The following is a 16,612-nucleotide window of genomic DNA, read 5'->3' as shown; positions in this document are numbered from 1 at the left end:
AAACTAGTTGTCTGGTGTGTGACTAACATTTAGTATAAAATCTGCTACCGTTTTAGCTCGTTTTCTTACAGTTTTCATTGAAAAGTTCCTGCCAACCGTGCACTTAGCCCCAGGGTGGGATGGAGGGCCCCCCGGGGGGGGGGCTCCGGGGGAAGCCCCCCCTTCTTTCCGCCTCCGGGCCCATAGAAGAGCTTCGAACAGTTCAGGATAAAGCCACGTCAGGATCTAAAGGGCAGATATTCTCAGCAGGCAGCTTCCCTGACAATCCCACCTCTCTGAACAGTTGAGGGAAGTTTCCTTTGAAAAATAAACACCAAAACAGGGTTTCTTCAAAAACACTTTTATGCTCAATTTACACGTGTCAGAAAGAGCTCAGAGTCTCCTCGGGTGACGTGGGCCTCGCCGCCTGGGGGGAGAGGGCGTCCGCAAGGCGAGGGAGACTTCGGGCTTCCTGACGGGCCGCCACAGCCCGGAGGGCGGGGAGGCTGCGGGCAAAGACTGATCTGCAAAGAGACGGCGTGACGGGCGCTTATTCACGTCGAGGGTATGTGAAGGCCCTCAGATCCCGTTAGCACAGTCCTGCAGCCACCTCTTCGGGAGAACGCCTTTGGGGAGGAATAGTCAACAGGCTGGGGACACGCTGACCGCCCAGCCGAGGGGGACAGACACAGGACAGAGGAAAGTGACCACCGGCTCCAGGCGCAGGCCTGGGGAGCTGGGCTGCAGGGCGTGTGACCTGGGAAGAGGCTGGAGGAGGAGGAAGAGGTGCCGGGGAGGCTGGTCCCATCGGGTCTCAGCTCTGCAGACAGACCGTCTCCACCGGGGCGGGGGTGGGGCCGCGTGGCGGTCACAGCCTGACCCTGGGCGGTGCCCAGGAACCTGCCCACCAACCCCTTCCAGCCAGAGGGTGGCTTCGGAGGTAAAGCCAAGTGGCCAGATGACACGGACCTGCACACCAAATCCCGTGAGGCTGGGCCCTCCCCAGGCATGAAAGGCCCCTCTGTGCCCGCCGTGCGCCACTGTCCGTCGCTCCTTCTCCCGGGCCTGGACGGCTCAGGGGCTGCCGCACCTCACACCATGGTCATGACCTTGAGCGTGGCCGGCTGGAACCTGCGGATCTTCTTCTTCAGGGCCCTGGAGGCCTTGACGCGGCACAGCCTGGGCACCGGGGGCAGCGGGGGTCTGGAGCTGGCCGGGGCCCGCAGGGGTGCTGCCCGGCTGCTCTGCGCGCCACCCTCCACGTCGCTGCCGCTGGACTCCGCGTCCCCGAAGCGGTTGGCCGTGTGGTCGCTGGCCTCATCCTCGCTGCTCTCCGCGACGGTGGAGGGGAAGAGGGACGCGCACTCGGCCGAGCACTCGGAGCCGTCTGACTCGCTCCTGGTGCGGGCGTCCTGGCGGGGCAGCTTGGGCCGGGCCCTGGCGCACACAGGCCGCGGGCCGCCCCCTCTCCTGGCCGCTGGCCTGCGGGGCCCCGGGCTGGGGTCTGGGTGGGCCCGGGCAGAGATCTCCACGGAGGACGGCCACTTGCGCGGCTTCCTCCCGGCCGCCCCGCTGGCCGCCAGGGGAGCCGTGTCCAGGGGGAACAAGGCCTGGGCTGACGCCTGGTGACCGTCCCGTCGGGCCACCAGCAGGGGCACAAAGAAGGACACGGGGTAGAGGCTGGACTCGGAGCAGGACCGGCCGGGCACCTCCCTGGCCCGGGGGGGACTCCAGACAGAGCCCCCAGACTCTGAGGGCGGCCGGGGGGCTGCGAAGGCGCCCCACTGCAGTTGCGGCCTCCCAGACCTCAGCGCCTTGTCGCTGGGCTCCCTCCTGACCCTCACAGGCTTTGTCTGGAGGGGGCCCCCTGTCTGCCCTGTGGGAGCTGCTCTGTGGGCAACGATGTGGGGGGGGACACAACGTCCAGGGGCCGGAGGGGGGCTCTGCCCGTCCACCCGCTCACACGATAGGCTGCCTTTGCCCATCCGGCCATCCAGAGCCGGCTGCTGAGCCCAGGAGCGGGCAGAGGGGGCTCGGCCACACCCCAGCCGGGGGCAGCCTGGACCAGCCTCCCCGTGGAGGCAGCTGCTCCAGGGCTTAGGTCCCTCCTCCACAAGGCCACTGGGGCGCAGAGGACCCACGGGGGGCACAGGGCCCGGCTGCTCGAGGCTGTCCCTGCCAGCGACCCCGCCCTGGGCCGCCCCCCTCCCCTCTGCCCTCCCCTGGGGGCAGACCAGCTTCTCCAGGCCAGCTTCCCTGTCTGCTCTCTGGCCACTGAGCTCCTGTGGGGATGGGGGTGCCTCCTGGGGGGGCGGCCTTCGGGCCCGCAGTCGCAGCAGACGGTCTATATAGGCTCCGGCAGGGCCAGCCTCAAGGACCAGTCCAGTCCGGATGGAGCTCGGACCTGCGGGGCCGGGAAGGGGCTGCCTGGGGGGTGAGAGGCCGTCGCTCTGTGATGTCTCCTTGTTGACAGCAAAGAGAGGGCTCTGCAGAGCCACGGCGTGCAGGGGGCTGGGGAACGGGTACACCTCCCTGCCTCCCTTGGACACCAGGTCGCACTGGAACTTGGGGTCCATGCCACGGCAGAGGAGGGGAGCGGCCTTGGGGTGGGCGCTGGCTTTCTGGAGCCCCACCTCCGCCATGAGAACTCTTTCAAGGTCACCTGGGAAGGAGAAGAAAAACAAAACGTCTAGAAAGGAAGGACTGAGTGTGGCTTCTCTGTCCCGGCTGCGGCCGGAGGTGGGCAGGACGGACCCCGCCTCTCACTCCCTGGACTGCAGGTGTCCTCTGCACACACCCCACCATCACGCCCTTCCAGCCACAGCCTTGAAGGTGAGTCCTGGACCTGATGGGGCGGAGGGCGCCCAGGAGATGGGGCTTCGCTGACCACACGGTCCAGTCAAGACAAGGTCCCGGAACAGGTGTGGCGAGAACGAAAACCCTGGGACCCCGCGAGACCAGGATTAAAACACGTTCTGAGATGACGTCTTTCCTTTTGGGGGTCTGAAGAGAGAGGGGCTCTTCCCCGGCCCATGGGAGACCACGTGTGAACGGAGCTCACACCCACTGGCCCAGGGCAGAGCCCGGGAGGGTGGTGGAAGCTGTGGAGTGACGTTCATTTTACATAAGAGATGCTTTTTATTGCAACAGCCCTGCCACAGTGAACAGAAGTGGGCGTTTGGCTCCTACCTCCATCCAAACCCCAAAAAAGCCTGCAGAAAATTTGGAGCAGCACCTGTGGGGGTGGTACAGCACCACAGGCGCCCCCACCCCCCACCCTGTGCTCAGCAGGGCGGCCACCGCCACCGGGATGGGGCCACCCCACCACCCAGCCCTCCGTACCTGTGGAGACCGGCCTGGGCCGGGACTCGTGCTGCAGCTGGCCTGTGTCCTCCTCGCTGGCCTGGGGCCCCCATGCAGGCAGGGGGACCCCACACACAGTGGTCTCGTCGGCCGACCGGGGCCGGCAGTCCCCTGCACCGGGCCTGGCCTTGGGGGTGGCGGGCAGCAAGGTGCCCAGGGAGCAGGAAGTGAGGTCACTGCACACAGACGTGCAGGAGGTGCCCAGGGAGCAGGATGCAAGGTCACTGCACACGGACGCACAGGAGGTGCCCAGCGAGCAGGAGCCGCCGTCGCTCAGCTCGTAGAAGCCTGGACGGGGGACAGGGGCGTCAGCACAGTCCAGGCCCAGGCTTCTCCCGGCCTGGGAAGCCCTGCACTAAGGGGGCTGCGGGGACCGTGCTGTCCGTTGCTGCCCATGGAGGGGTGAGGGGACCCCCTTCACGGACGCCCAATGCCTGCTCATCCCTCTCCTGGGCAGGGGGCCCATCTGGCTTCCAGGCCCACGAGAGTCTGGCATCCTCCTCCCTCTCCCACGAGGCTGCCCAGCGCCTTGGAGTCAGCAGGCAGGGAGGGGACAGCGTGTCGGGAGGTCCCCCCCCGTCCCCAGGGCCTGCTGCACAGACGACAGCGCGGACCAGGACAGGATCGTGCAAACTGATAAGAGAACGGTGGGGAGAGAGCGCTGTCTGGGGGAGAACGCTGGCCCCGGGGTGGCCCCCTGCCCTCTGAACCTGGATCTGGGCCAGAAGCCCGCACACCCCGGGCCACAAGGGCCAGCACGACCGATCATCTCCAGGTGACCTTTAGCAGAGGGTACACAGGGCAGCAGGGAGGAAATTTTACTGAGTTTAGGCAGAATTGACCTACAGGCTTAAAAAAAATTCTGTTGTCACATGCAAGTTATTCTTACAACCTCCATGTTGATTCACCCAAAACATAAACCAGAACCTGCCTCGGCCCAGAGAGAAGCGAGAAAAACTCATGGGATTTTTTTTTTTCCATGAAAAGCAGTGTTTTTCCAACTCAAACAATGCGTACACCCTCTCTCTCTCTTTTTCCCAAGTGCTTTTAAATAAAAGGATGCCGTCTTTCGTATCCATCAGTAACATGCTTTTCTAGGCTTGTGAGCAGCCCCTGACTCTCTGGTGGGCTGAAAGCAGAGGCAGGTTCTCCACGCCTCTGTGAACGGGGGTCTCGGCAGGTGCCATACCGGAGCTGGGCCGGCTGTCGGTGTCCGGGACCTCGCTGGAGGTTCTGCGCACGTCCAGCTGCAGCTCGCTGATCTGCTGGTCCAGCTGGTCCAGGTGGGTTTTCAGGCCGACGTCCTGGTGTCTCAGATGGTTCTAAGAAGGGAAGAGGGAGGCAAGACCACTGAGCGCAGAGGTTGAAAACCCAGACTCTGCGTGAAGCTGTGTCGCCCGGACGGCCCAGCTCCCCGGCGCGCAGGCAGCTCGCCCTGACGGCTCTCCTGCCTCTCCGTCCTCCACCGACTCTCCTGCCTCCAGCGGGTCCCCCAGCTGCAGATCTTATCAGCAGTTTCCCCTTAGACTTTTCTCTGCAAGGACGCGGAGGAATAGAGAGCTGGGAGAGGGGCGTCAGGACCAAAACGGCGCAAGAGACGAGGACCTGCTGTACAGCACGGGGAGCTATGTACACTCGACGGTCTGTGACAGCCGTAAGGGAATCTGGGAAAGAATCTATACATTATTATAGATCATAGGCACATAATTATGGACCTTCTGCACGTCTGTGATACATATATACACAGAATCGAATCACTGTGCTGCACAGTGAAACGAACGCAGCGTTATAAATCAACCGTACTTCACTTAAGACCCCCCCAAACAGCACGGGGACACCTCCTCTGGCAGGAGTCACGGGGTCTTTGCCGTCTGTGGAGGAAGCTGGTTTCCAGGTGTCTGTGTCGCCCTGTTCGTTCACGGCAGCCCCATCTGTGACGTGGGGAGGGCAGACCCTTCAGCTTTTCAGCGGGGTGGGAAAGTCCCAGGAGAGAAGAGAGGTCCCCGCCTTCCGCAGAGTCTTAGCCCCCACAACCCAGGTGGTATTCTGAACCCTTCTGGCTGTCGGGGGGCTTTGGGGGAGGTGGAGGCGCTGAGATGAAAGTGCTGGGCGCCCGTGTAGCCGGAACACCTGCCCCAGGATGCTTCTGGCTTCGGGAGTCCACATCACAGCTCTGCCCTCCAAGGCGCTGGCTTCTCCAGGCCTCGGCTTCCCCAGCTGTGAAATGGGCTACTAGGAGCGTTACCCACACGTATATGTGTGTGTACGTCCTGTCATGTGCATACGACACACGTGTGTGGTTAACGCTCACACGCATTCACACATGTAGGTCGTACGTGTGTAAAACAGCCCTGAGTGCTTAATAAATGCCGATTTCCTTCCTCTGGAGATAAAACTGCAGCCTATTTCAAGGTCCACTGCCTGAGTTTCTCGAGCAGCCATTAAATTGGAGGCAAATAATTGGTGGACGTCATTATAAGGCTCGTCCTGTTTAAGGAAATGATTACTGGACCTTCAAATTTTTCTACGGGAAACGAGGAACCACCTCAGTGATTTCAGCAACATGAGAGGTGGGTCCACGGCGGCTGTGACCGCCGATTCTCAGGTGACGCAAACCGGGGGGGCCCGTGGGCCCGACGCCCTGGGAGCAGCAGCCCCTCGCAGCCAAAGCCACTTGCCTCAGGACCCAATTCAGGGGCTCAGGAGAGCTTTGCCACAGGGGAATCTGCCAGCCTCCTGTGACAGTACACAGAACACCCCAAACCATGCTGGGTTTAATCGAAACGTACCCCCGGAGCCACCCAGCCTGGCCGACGCCGCCTGGCTTCCCACCTGACCGCTCACCCGGGGAAAGGGCCCGCGGGGTGGGGCGCGGGCAGCAAAGACGCGCTCCTGCCAATTGCCATCCGGGTGAAAAGCACTGAGAGTCAAACAAAGGGGATTTTGACTCAAACCACTTGTCTTCTGTTGGAAAACTAAGACCACGGAACCGACAGAGAATCCGCTTCCCCTGACCACGCTTCCGCAGAGAATCCACTTCCCCTGACCACACTTCCGTGTTTAAACCATTGATCTGACCGCTTCCCAACCGCGACCTCCTCTTCCTTCTGAAGGAGACGTCTCTGGATTCGTGCTTGGCTGCTTTTCTCCGGCTCCGAGCCCCTCCCCACGAAAAAGTCGCCCCAGTGAGCTTGCGCGGGAATAGCAGCTTTGTCATTACTGTTTGCGCAGCCCGCCTGCAGACCTGCAGGCCCTGGGGGAGCTCGGATGGTTTACGCAGCTGCCCCACCACGGGGGCCGCCGGCAGCAGGACGCACACGGTCCTCTGTGACCCTCCTGCCCTCCCTGGGGGTTCCCGTGTCTCTGCTTTTCATTGACGCTTCCTCGGCCTCCAGCTTTGTGCCAAGTCAAAGTTGCTTATGTGGTCAGGAAAGAGCCTAAGCCACCGCAGGCCCGGGCCCAGAGCACGTACAGCCACATGTGTCTGCAGAGAAAACGCGTCTCAGAAACGTCAGTGGCGCCCAGCGAGCAGGACCGGGGCCACTGCCCAAGTCCCACCAGAGCCGCGAGCAAGCTGGTGCGGCCACCTGGCCGGCACTCACTGCAGGCGTTCAGGCTCATGGTCAGGGCGCCGTGTCCTGCCGGAGTGCCCCCAGCCCGGGCGAGAGTGCAGCCCGGTGCCCAGGGGCCAGGAGCACCTGGAGTCCACACAGACTCTGGGCTCCTCGCCACCAGCTTACAGAGACTCCAGGGCACGCCCAGGAGACTGGGTTTGGACAAGCTTCCCAGGGACCAGTGTCTTTACGACAAAAGTCTGAGAACGTCCACCAGGGCCACGCCGTTAGAAGCAGAGGTTTCCTCTGTGTGCCAGAGGCGTGATCGGGGGCCCCCCCGCTTTGCCTTCTGCTTCGTCTCCAACTCAGCTTCCCGGCTTTCCCCAGGCTTTAGGGCAGATACCGAGGATGAAAAGGAAAAGCGCCCGAGGTCAGACGCAGGGACGCCTCCAAGTCACCCCTCTGCTCCGGACAGCGGAGGACAGGCGCAGGAAGCATCTTCCCCATGAATTCCGAGGCATCGCCCGCGCCCTGCAGGGGGGAACGTTACCACCTCGCTTGAAGAGTCCGTCGAGGGGCCGGGTCACCGACTGGCCTCAGGGATAACAAGCACTTGCACCTGCGGCTCCCTTCCCACCCGTGACCTTGAGCGTTCCCAGAGCAAGCGCCATCGGTCCAAGGAAAAGGCCAGATGCTGTGACGACAGCTGGAGAGTCAGGCCCGCAGCTCCCGCAGGGCTCAGGGCCGGCCCCTGCCAGCGAGGAGCTGCTGCCCCTCAGGGCCAAGGCACGTCATGACCGGCAAAGCCACCACGGGAGAGTCCCCAGGATCCCTTTCCCAGCAGGTCCCCAGAGAGAGCCTTCCCCCACTTCCCAGTGGGGGGCCCTCCTGGCGGGAGACGGGGCTTCCAGGCTCTGGGGCAGCCTGGTCTTTCCACGTCGTCGTTCTGGGATGTAGCCCGAGTAAAAATGGGAATGGCAGCCACTTCTCCCAGGAAGACGCAGAGAGGTGAGCCCAGGAACGGCCTCACTGGTGAGGGCTGCAGGGGTCAGAGGTCGCTGTGGGGCTTTAATTAGCTTAGAAATCTAGACTGCCGAGACAGTAAATACAGAAACCATTTCCCCTTTGTTAGAGCCATCCAAGCTGCTCGCTTATTTATCCGACAGAGACTCACAAAGTACCTGCGACAGGCTTCTTTTTGTAACTTCAGACGCAGCGGTTGAAAAGGCGCTGCCGTTCTGATAAGTGTTAGTGTGATGGACACTGCTGTTCTCCAGACTGCACTTTCAATCCCCAAAGGTTCAAACTCATTCTCACTTGGGGACGTCTGTGGGATAAGGCTGCCGAGGGTCAGATAAAATTCTTCCTGTCCTCACACCTGAATGGTGACCCTCCCACCCAGGCGGACCCGGGGTGGGCGTGGGAGGGGCCCCGGGTTAGCGGGGAGTCAGTGAAACGAGCCCCCGAGCTGGAGAGGAAGGTTAGACTGCACTCTTCCTCTTGGAACCAGGACCACTCCTAATTTTTTCCCTGCAAGAAAAATGTGAACGTGTTAATTGCCGGGCTGATGTCACACATATTCCATTGTTCTTCTCTTTTGATCACATCATCTGTTGCAAGAACAAAGTTTCAAGACAAAGTGTGCGTGTTTCTTCTGGTCCCCACATTAAAAAAAAAATAAAAACAAAAAAAAAAACCTGTTTGATCTTCTCTCCTAAAAGGCTACGTGTAATTAGAGGCTGAGTCGTCACCAAGTCTGATTTGTATATTACTGAAGCCAAGTTAATCGTCACCTGCACTCCAGCTCCCTGGACAGAGCCACTCAGAGCAGCACTGCAGAGCCCGCCCCACCCCGCCCTGCCCCGCCCGGCCTGCATCTGTGCGGGCTTTTGTGAGCTTCCCCAGGCTCCTGCGAAAGGTAGGATGTGCCTGGGTGCACCCAGCACACGCTAGCCAGCTAAGCCTCGGCTATGACTTGATAAGAAGCTGTGAAGGTTCCACTCAGTAACTAGCTCCTTCCCTCAGGGTGGCAGGTGGTGAATCACAGGAGAGGGGGTGGCTGCCCAGGTAGCCCCCCCCCCCCCCCCCCGCAATGTGGGAAGATAGCAGGGTCCTGGGAGGCATCTCAAGCCTCCGCTTCCTGATCCACTAATCCAGAGGCAGTTAACAAATCATTCACAGGCCTGCCCTAAGCAGATAGCAATGCTACAGCTCCCTCCAGGCTGCTTTGCAACTTCTCAACAGGGCAGAGTTAAGGTCTCATTTCAAAGAAATGCCACTTGGAGTAAGAGAGTCGATTCTATCAAATAGACATCTCGCTACATAGCCTTTTCATTTTCCCTGTAAAACATACTGCAGAACTGCAAACCTCTCTTGAATCGCCCCCAGTACATGAAATGAAGCCCCACGGGGATTAACAATCGCAATCATCATCTGGGGAGTGTCTTTAATGACAAAAAGGACCCGCATTCAGAGCAGCGCCGGCAGGCTCAGAAGGCGCAGTGGGGAGCAATCCTAGGGGCCCCGGTTCCACCGCCGCGCACAGGACACACCTCTTCTCATAGGTCAGGTTACAATTTGAAGTTGGAGAGCCCCTCATCACACACACGCTCTCCCCCAAACCTTGATACCCCGACAAGACCCCAGCGTCACTGGGGACAACCTGGGGTGAGCTTTGCAGGCTGGCCCTGCTGTCGGTGAACCCACGCAGCGGCGCGGAAGCTGCCCCCCGGAATACGGTACCAGGACCCCAAGTAGCCCCCACCGGGGAAAACCGAACGAAAGCGTTCTTATCAGCACACCCTGGAACCCCCAACAATCAGGGGTTACGTCCTCGAAGTCTGCGCGGGGAAGTAGGCAGAGCCCGGAGCCTGGAAGCGCGGCCAGGCGCGGGAGTGCAGGGCCGGGCGGCTTTCAGGACGCGGATCCTCAGCCCTGCGCCTCGGGCCTCTGCGTCCTTCTCCTTTGGGACCAAATCGCGCCCTTTGAAATCTCCGAAGGGACCCTCAATCGATCAGGCAACTCCTCCGTCTCCCGCCCGCCCCCGCGGCCGGAGAACCTGTCCCCGCGACCCCGCAGCCGCCGCCCGCCCCCCGCGCACCCCTTACCAGCTGCTCCTGCAGCGCCGCCAGCGCCGCCTCCAGCCGCAGCTCCTGGGCGCGGGGGCCGCGGGGCGCGGCGGGCCCGGGCGGGGGCTGCATGGCCAGGGCGCCCCGCACGCGCGCCTGCTGCCGGGCGCGCAGCCCCTGCAGCTCGTGCAGCCCCGCCAGCGCCGCGCGCAGCCTGGCGCCCACCCGGCGGCGGTCCCAGCCCGTGGGCCCCGGCGGGCCGCCCGGCGCCCACATCCCGCGCTCGGGCCCCCGGAGCGGCCCGAGCCTCCCCGGCCTCCCTCCCGAGCGGCGCCCGCGGTGCGCGCGGCCTCTGCGCCGCCTCTCCCCGCCCCCGGCCCGCAGGTCGCCGAGGGGGGGTGGGACCTATCGGCGGCCGCGGAGGCGGTGTCGGCACCCGCCCCGGGGTCACTGCGGCCGCCCCCCGGCCCGCCCAGTCGGCGGAGCCCCGCGCCCTTGGGGACCCGGGCCGCGCACTCCTATGCGCCCAGGACGCGCGCTGTGACCCCCGGAGCGGACGCAAGGGGAGGGAGGAGCCCGGCGGGCGGGGGCGAAAGTGGAACAAACACAGTGCGAGGCTGTGTTCAGGTTTAAACAATGTTTTAAGGAGAAATTATTGGTTCGAAGCACATTGTAAAGACCGTGCTAGCATTATAAACGCATTAGAACTTCGAAAAAAAACTCCACTTTTCTTGGAAACCTCAGCTTATCCTTTTTTTTTGGGGGGGGGATAGCTTTACTGAGATCTAATTCACATACCAGATGCTTCCCTATTTATTTATTTTGCTTTTTAGGTTCCCAGGCTAGGGGTCTAATTGAAGCCACCGCTGCCGGCCTACACCACAGCCACAGCAATGCAGGATCCAAGCCCTGTCTGCGACGTACACCACAGCTCACAGCCACGCCGGATCCCTAACCCACTGAGCAAGTTCGGGGATTCAACCCACAACCTCATGGTTCCTAGTCAGGTTTGTTGCCGCTGCACCAAGACGGGACCTCCTTGGCGCTTCTCCTATTTAAAGTGTACAGTTCAGCAGGGCCTCCTAGGTTCATAAAGTCAGGCAACTATCACCACAGTGGATTGTAGGGCATTTTACCCCCTCCCCTCAATGAAAGCCCTGGGTCCATCAGGGTCCTCCTTCCTTCTCCCACTGCGCCCCAAAGGTCAGGCGGCGGGTATGGGTCATGTCATTCAATAGAATCACACAGTCAGGTGGCTTTTACCCCTGGCTTCTTTTACTGGGCATATTTTCAAGGCTCGCCCACGTTGTAGCAGGGCTCTCAGTACATCATTCCTTTTATTTGGTAAGTAATGCTCCATTGCCTGGTAGTCTTCCCAACCTGGGTTCTTGGCCTCCTTCACAAACAGAAATTGCTAAGAGGACAGGCCAGCCATTCAGGCAGGAAGGCTTTACTGCGCCCCCGCTGTCGCTGTCGCTGTTGGGGGCAGGGGAGAGCAGCACAAACAACAGGTTCCCTTGCTTGCTTGCTTCTTGAGGGTGGGGACAAGCTGGTTCCTTCTATGGGGGGGGGGGTAGGGGTGGGTCCAGGGGTCCGGCCAGAGGGGTGACTTAGGTGGTCTCCCCCTGCCCTTGTTGCTGTTGTGTGCAGGGGGCATGCACGGTCCCCGGATTTTGCTCTGGGATCTTCAGAAACGGCAGTTGGGTTTTTAGTTTTTTGTTTCTCATTGTCCATAATTTGCCCCAACTGTTCATTTTTAGTCACTTACAGCTTCTTTGTATTTTGTTGCTGGAGGAGATGTTTGTCCAGATGCAAGCACTGCAGCCACGCAGCCAAGGGTCCCAGGTCCCACGTCCCAGCCTGTCTCAAGTCGGATGCTTTTTATTTACCCACTTATTCCTTGATGCGAAGTCCCCACTTCTGGGCGAAGTCCCCACTTCTGGCTGTCACGGATAGTGCTCTATGGATAGTCACCGCCAAGGTTTTATGTCGACATATGCTTTCATTTCTCTTGGGTGTTTACTTGGGAGGGCAATTGCTGGGTCATAGGTAATGACTATGATGTGTCATGTTTGGAGGAACTGCCAGCCCACTTTCCAAAGAGGCATTCCCAGCAGTACTGCCAGAATGTTCTGCATGCTTCATGTCCTCACCAACATTGGTCTGTTTGGTTGAGCCGCTCTGGTGCGTATGCAGTGGTGTCTCATTGTGATTTTGATTTCCGTTCCCCACGGCTGGTGATGCTGAGTATCTTTTCATGTGCTACTGGCTGCTTGTGCGTCTCAATGTCTCTTCAGATCCTTTGCCTATGTTAAAAAATGTCTTAAAAAAGTTAAAAAAAAACTTTTTATAATTGAGATATAGATGCTCCTTATGTATTCTGGATACAATTCCATCATCGCATATATGTTAGCAAATATTTTGCTCATCCTGAGGGGTATCCTTTCACTTTCTTTCTTTTTGGTTTTTTTAGGCAAGACATAGATTTATTAGAATAGGAAACTTGTGAGAGATGCAAGCAGACAGGCACGGAGGCTCTGCCTCCTTTCACGTTCTTGACAATGCACTTGGCAGTAAAATGTTTTAAATTTTGACCAATTCCAATGTATCTATTTTTTTTCTTTCATTGCCTTACTTTTGGTGTAATATTTGAGAAACCATTGCCTAACCCAAAGATTACATCAGTGCTTTTTTCCTAAGATATTTCAAATAGTTTTAGTATGTGCGTTTAAGTCTTTGATCAGTCTTCCGTTAATTTTTGTATATGACGTGAGGTAGGGGTCCAAATTCATTTTTTTTTAGCACATGGATATTCAGCTGTCCCAGCACCATGTATTTGTTGGGAAGACAGTTCTTTCTCCTTTAAATTGTCTTGGGACATTTGCTGAAAATCAGGTGATTCAGAAAAATCACTCACTGAATTCTCAATTCCTACCTCTATCCTCATGCCAGCCCCACGTTGTTTGATTACCGTAGCTTTGTGGTAAGTTTCCAAGTCAGGAAGTGTGAGTCTTCTAATTGTTCTTTTTCAAGACTGTTTTGACTGTTCAGGGTCCCTTGCGTTTCCACATGAAGCTTAAGATCCAACTTATCTATTTCTGCAAAGAAGCCAGCTGAGATTTTGATGGAGAGTGCCTGGAATCTTAGATCGACTGGAGAAGTATTGTAACCTTAAGGCTGAGTCTTCTGAACCATAAACATGGAATATTTTTCCATTTATTTAGAGCTTCTTTACTTGCCGGTGTTTTGTAGTTTTCAGTGTACAAGTCTTGCACTTAAAAGTATTTCTAAGTACTTTATTCCTTCAAATTATTAAAATTGGAAATGTTTTAAAAAGTCATTTTCATAATGTTCACTGCTGGTGTATAGGAACAAGCAATTTATTTTTGTATACTAATCCAAGCAAACTTGCTGAAGTTTTATTAGTTCTAATGGCTTTTTGGTGGATTCTCTTGCACTTGTTAAAATTTACGAAATCCTGTCATCTGGAAATAGATATTTTCCCTTCTTACTTTCATTTTGGATGCTTTTAATTTATTTTTCTTGCCGTATTGCTCTGTCTAGAACTTCCAGCACATGTTGAAGAGACGTGACGGGGACAGGCACCTTGTCTTGTTTCTGTTCTTGGGGTGACGGGAGGGCTGGGGGTGGGCAGTCGTTGGTCTCTAGCCACTGAGTATGATGTTAGCTGCAGGTTTTTCTTAGATGCTTTTTATCAGAAGGAGGATATTCCTTTTGCTTCCTAGTTTCTTGAATGTATCATTGAGTTTTTCAGATTATTTTATGTTTATTTTTTTTTCTCCCTTTGGTTCTCTTTATTTACCATGTCTGATGTTGGGAAAAGCATTAGGCTGAGACTCAAGAGATCTCAGTACCAAGCTCTCTTGCCTTCAGTTTTCTCAGCTGTATAATGAGTGTATTGAAGAAGATTCCTGATGCTACCTTTTTTTGGTAAAAAGACAAATGATGATTCTTCCTTTACATTTGATTTCAAGATGTCAGGGTGGAGGAGAGACTGGCTACAAGCCTTCTCCCATCTATGAACCTCTTAATGGAGGCTTTTGGAGAACAGACGTTTTTAATTTTTACGTAGGCTTATCTATCGTTGGTTCTGTTTGCACCGTTTACAATAAAGTTTTGCTTTCAGAAATTCAGTATCTGGAAAACATTATTCAAAGTTGCATCTAGAAACTTTATTTTACTTTCCAATTTGGAACTACAATCCATGTAGAATGGCTTTTTCTTATTGTGTGAGACAAATTACTTTTTCCCAAACACACATACCAGTGCAGATATATTGCCCCACGTAACTTGGCTTGTGTTTCCTACACAAAGATATTATCTTAAAACCAAATTTAATCATTAAAATCGGGAAACTGATGTTGATTCATAATTACCATCTAATTTTCAGATCTGGAGTTCCCATCGTGGCTCAGTGGTTAACAAACCCGACTAGGAACCATGAGGTTGCGGGTTCAATCCCTGGCCTTACTCAGTGGGTTAAGGATCTGGCATTGCCGTGAGCTGTGGTGTAGGTCACAGATGCGGCTCGGATCCTGGATCCCGCGTTGCTGTGGCTATGGCGTAGGCCGGGGTCTACAGCTCTGATTCGACCCCTAGCCTGGGAACCTCCATATGCCACAGGTGCGGCCCTAGAAAAAGACAAAAAAAAAAAAAGATAATTTTCAGATCCGACGCGGGTTTTATCAGTTACGCACCTAATGTCCTTTGGATCAGAACAACCCCGTCCAAACTGACACGTTGCCCTCTCTTGTCCTGTGGGTCTCTGTCAGCAGGGCCCCGGTCTAGCCTTGGCTTATGACGTACAACTTTTGAAGACCCTTATTTTCAGAAACAATTATTTTGTAGGATGCTCCTTGATTTCTTGTTGCTGAGGTTTCCCCCTGGGTCAGGTTATGCATCTGAGGCGCAACTGTCAGGAGTGAGGCTGTGACCCTGTCATGCATCTCCCAGGGGCACATGGCTTCGGCTGACCACTCCTGATGCTGCCCCTTGACCACCTCATCTGCATCGTAGCTCTACCCATCTCTGTCCACCGTGCCTCTGTCTGTCTCCTGTCTGTCTGTCCATCCATCTATCCAGCCACCTAATCCATCCATTTTTCTGTGTATGTATGTACCTATCCATTTTCCTATGTATCTATGTATTTAGGTAGGTATGTATTTATTTACTCATTTGTGTATGTATGTATCTATCTAATCTATCCATTTATGCGGGTATCTATCCATATACGTACGTATGTGTCCATTTGCGTGTGTATGTGTCTGTCTATCTGTCATCTATCTACCTACCGTTTAATCACTACTCCTATTCCGTTAGCCTACAGTTTCATCACCATCTAACTCTTTGGGTAGATACTGTTCCAACAGATCCATATACAGCAATCATTCTTTTCTGGATGAGCGTTTCATTGATTCCTTAACTTTTCCCTGCGACAGCAGTGCCGCAAGAGCACTTTTCTGCACATGACCTCTGTGTTGCTGCTTGTTCTTCTCAAACGTGGGGTTTCTGACGTCAGAGCATCTGTGTTTTTATCTCCACCCCCCAAGGTCCCTCAGAAAGGTTGTACCCCAAACCCGCAGTGAGTTGGAGTGCAACCCCCCATCATCGCTTTAAAATGTGTTTTCTCTGAAGTGGTGGGAAGACGGGGTCTTGGGATTCGCTCCATGTCCAGCGCTGTGACTTGCAACCAGTGGGAGCATCTTCTCCGGTCTCCGTCTGCAGTGTTCGTTTCTCCCGGGAACGCCCCTCCTGCTGCTGCTGATCTTGGCAGGAGCTTCCCCGGGGAGTCTGGATGTTACCTGTCGTGTGCCGTGGACGTACCTCTTTCTGAAAGCTACTGTTTTTCTCCAGCTTTGTGTGTGATAGCGACTTCCAGCACTGAGTTTTTTCCATTTTTTCTTTTCTGCCTTTTCTGATTCCTGTCTTAACTAAAATGTTCTCCTCCACTTTAACTTGAAGTCCGCATTTTTATAAGTTTTATTCTGCTGTTACCTGTGTATCTTTCTCCTACCCAGAATTAACTTGGCATCTGCTGTGAGGAAGGGGGTCTAACATTTTCCCTGTGACTGTTTACATATTCCGGCACCATCCCCTTTTCTTAAAGCATGTCCCTTTCCCACGGAACAGAAACGCTGTCCCTGTCGCACGTCCCTGCACACCTGGAGCCGTTCCTGGCTGTCGATTTCGTCTTCGGAGCTCTCTGCCCTGATGCTAGTATTTACACTCAGCTCCCAGGGTGAAGTTCACTAAAGGAGACGTACAGTTGTTAACATGGAAAACATGTTTTAAGTGATATATCAAGACAGAAATGCAGATTGCAGATCACTGCAGCTCATTAACAGTTGTGTGTGTGTATTTGTGCACAGAGTATGAAAAGCTATACACTTAAAATGTGCGTAGCAGTTACGTCTGGGAAAAGGGCATTAGAGGTGAACTGGCCTCTTTTCCTCCTGTATTTTTATTTTTCTATGAGCCCTACCTATGTGATTAGGTTAAAAAGTTAAAAAGTGAATGACTCTCCCTGACCTACAAAAGCTGTCAACTTGGTTATGTCTTCAAACCTGCCTGTGTTCTGGCCACAGGAGCACAGTCGTCCAGAGAAATAATAAAAATGAGGACAGGTAC

General features: G+C 55.8%; 1 protein-coding gene across 3 annotated transcripts; it reads right to left on the bottom strand.

Moving 5' to 3' along the window:
• Nucleotides 1-320: 320 nt before the first annotated feature.
• On the bottom strand, nt 321-10,294 carry DACT2 (dishevelled binding antagonist of beta catenin 2). Of its 3 annotated transcripts, XR_014839192.1 has the most exons (5): nt 10,004-10,286; nt 4,532-4,664; nt 3,322-3,630; nt 949-2,641; nt 321-503 (listed from the first exon to the last, which is right to left on the bottom strand). XR_014839192.1 is itself a non-coding variant. In XM_005659107.4 (4 exons), exons 1-4 carry the CDS (start codon nt 10,238-10,240, stop codon nt 1,071-1,073), a joined length of 2,250 nt encoding a protein of 749 aa, XP_005659164.3. In that variant the 5' UTR covers nt 10,241-10,294; the 3' UTR covers nt 321-1,070. The 3 variants fall into 3 exon arrangements, 2 of the variants coding, with proteins under 2 accessions (XP_005659164.3, XP_084871332.1); XM_005659107.4 differs by having other exon boundaries at nt 321-2,641; nt 10,004-10,294; XM_085015206.1 differs by lacking the exon at nt 10,004-10,286 and adding an exon at nt 8,078-8,426 and having other exon boundaries at nt 321-2,641.
• Between the last annotated feature and the right edge of the window lie 6,318 nt (nt 10,295-16,612).

Source organism: Sus scrofa, chromosome 1, assembly GCF_054392235.1.
Source record: "Sus scrofa isolate SSC_HxYL_T2T_F1_AM1 chromosome 1, Sscrofa_HxYL_maternal_Yorkshire_Landrace_v2.0, whole genome shotgun sequence".
Lineage (NCBI taxonomy): Eukaryota > Metazoa > Chordata > Mammalia > Artiodactyla > Suidae > Sus > Sus scrofa.
Note: the sequence above shows the minus strand (reverse complement) of the source record. Positions and strands in the feature narration are given on the sequence as shown.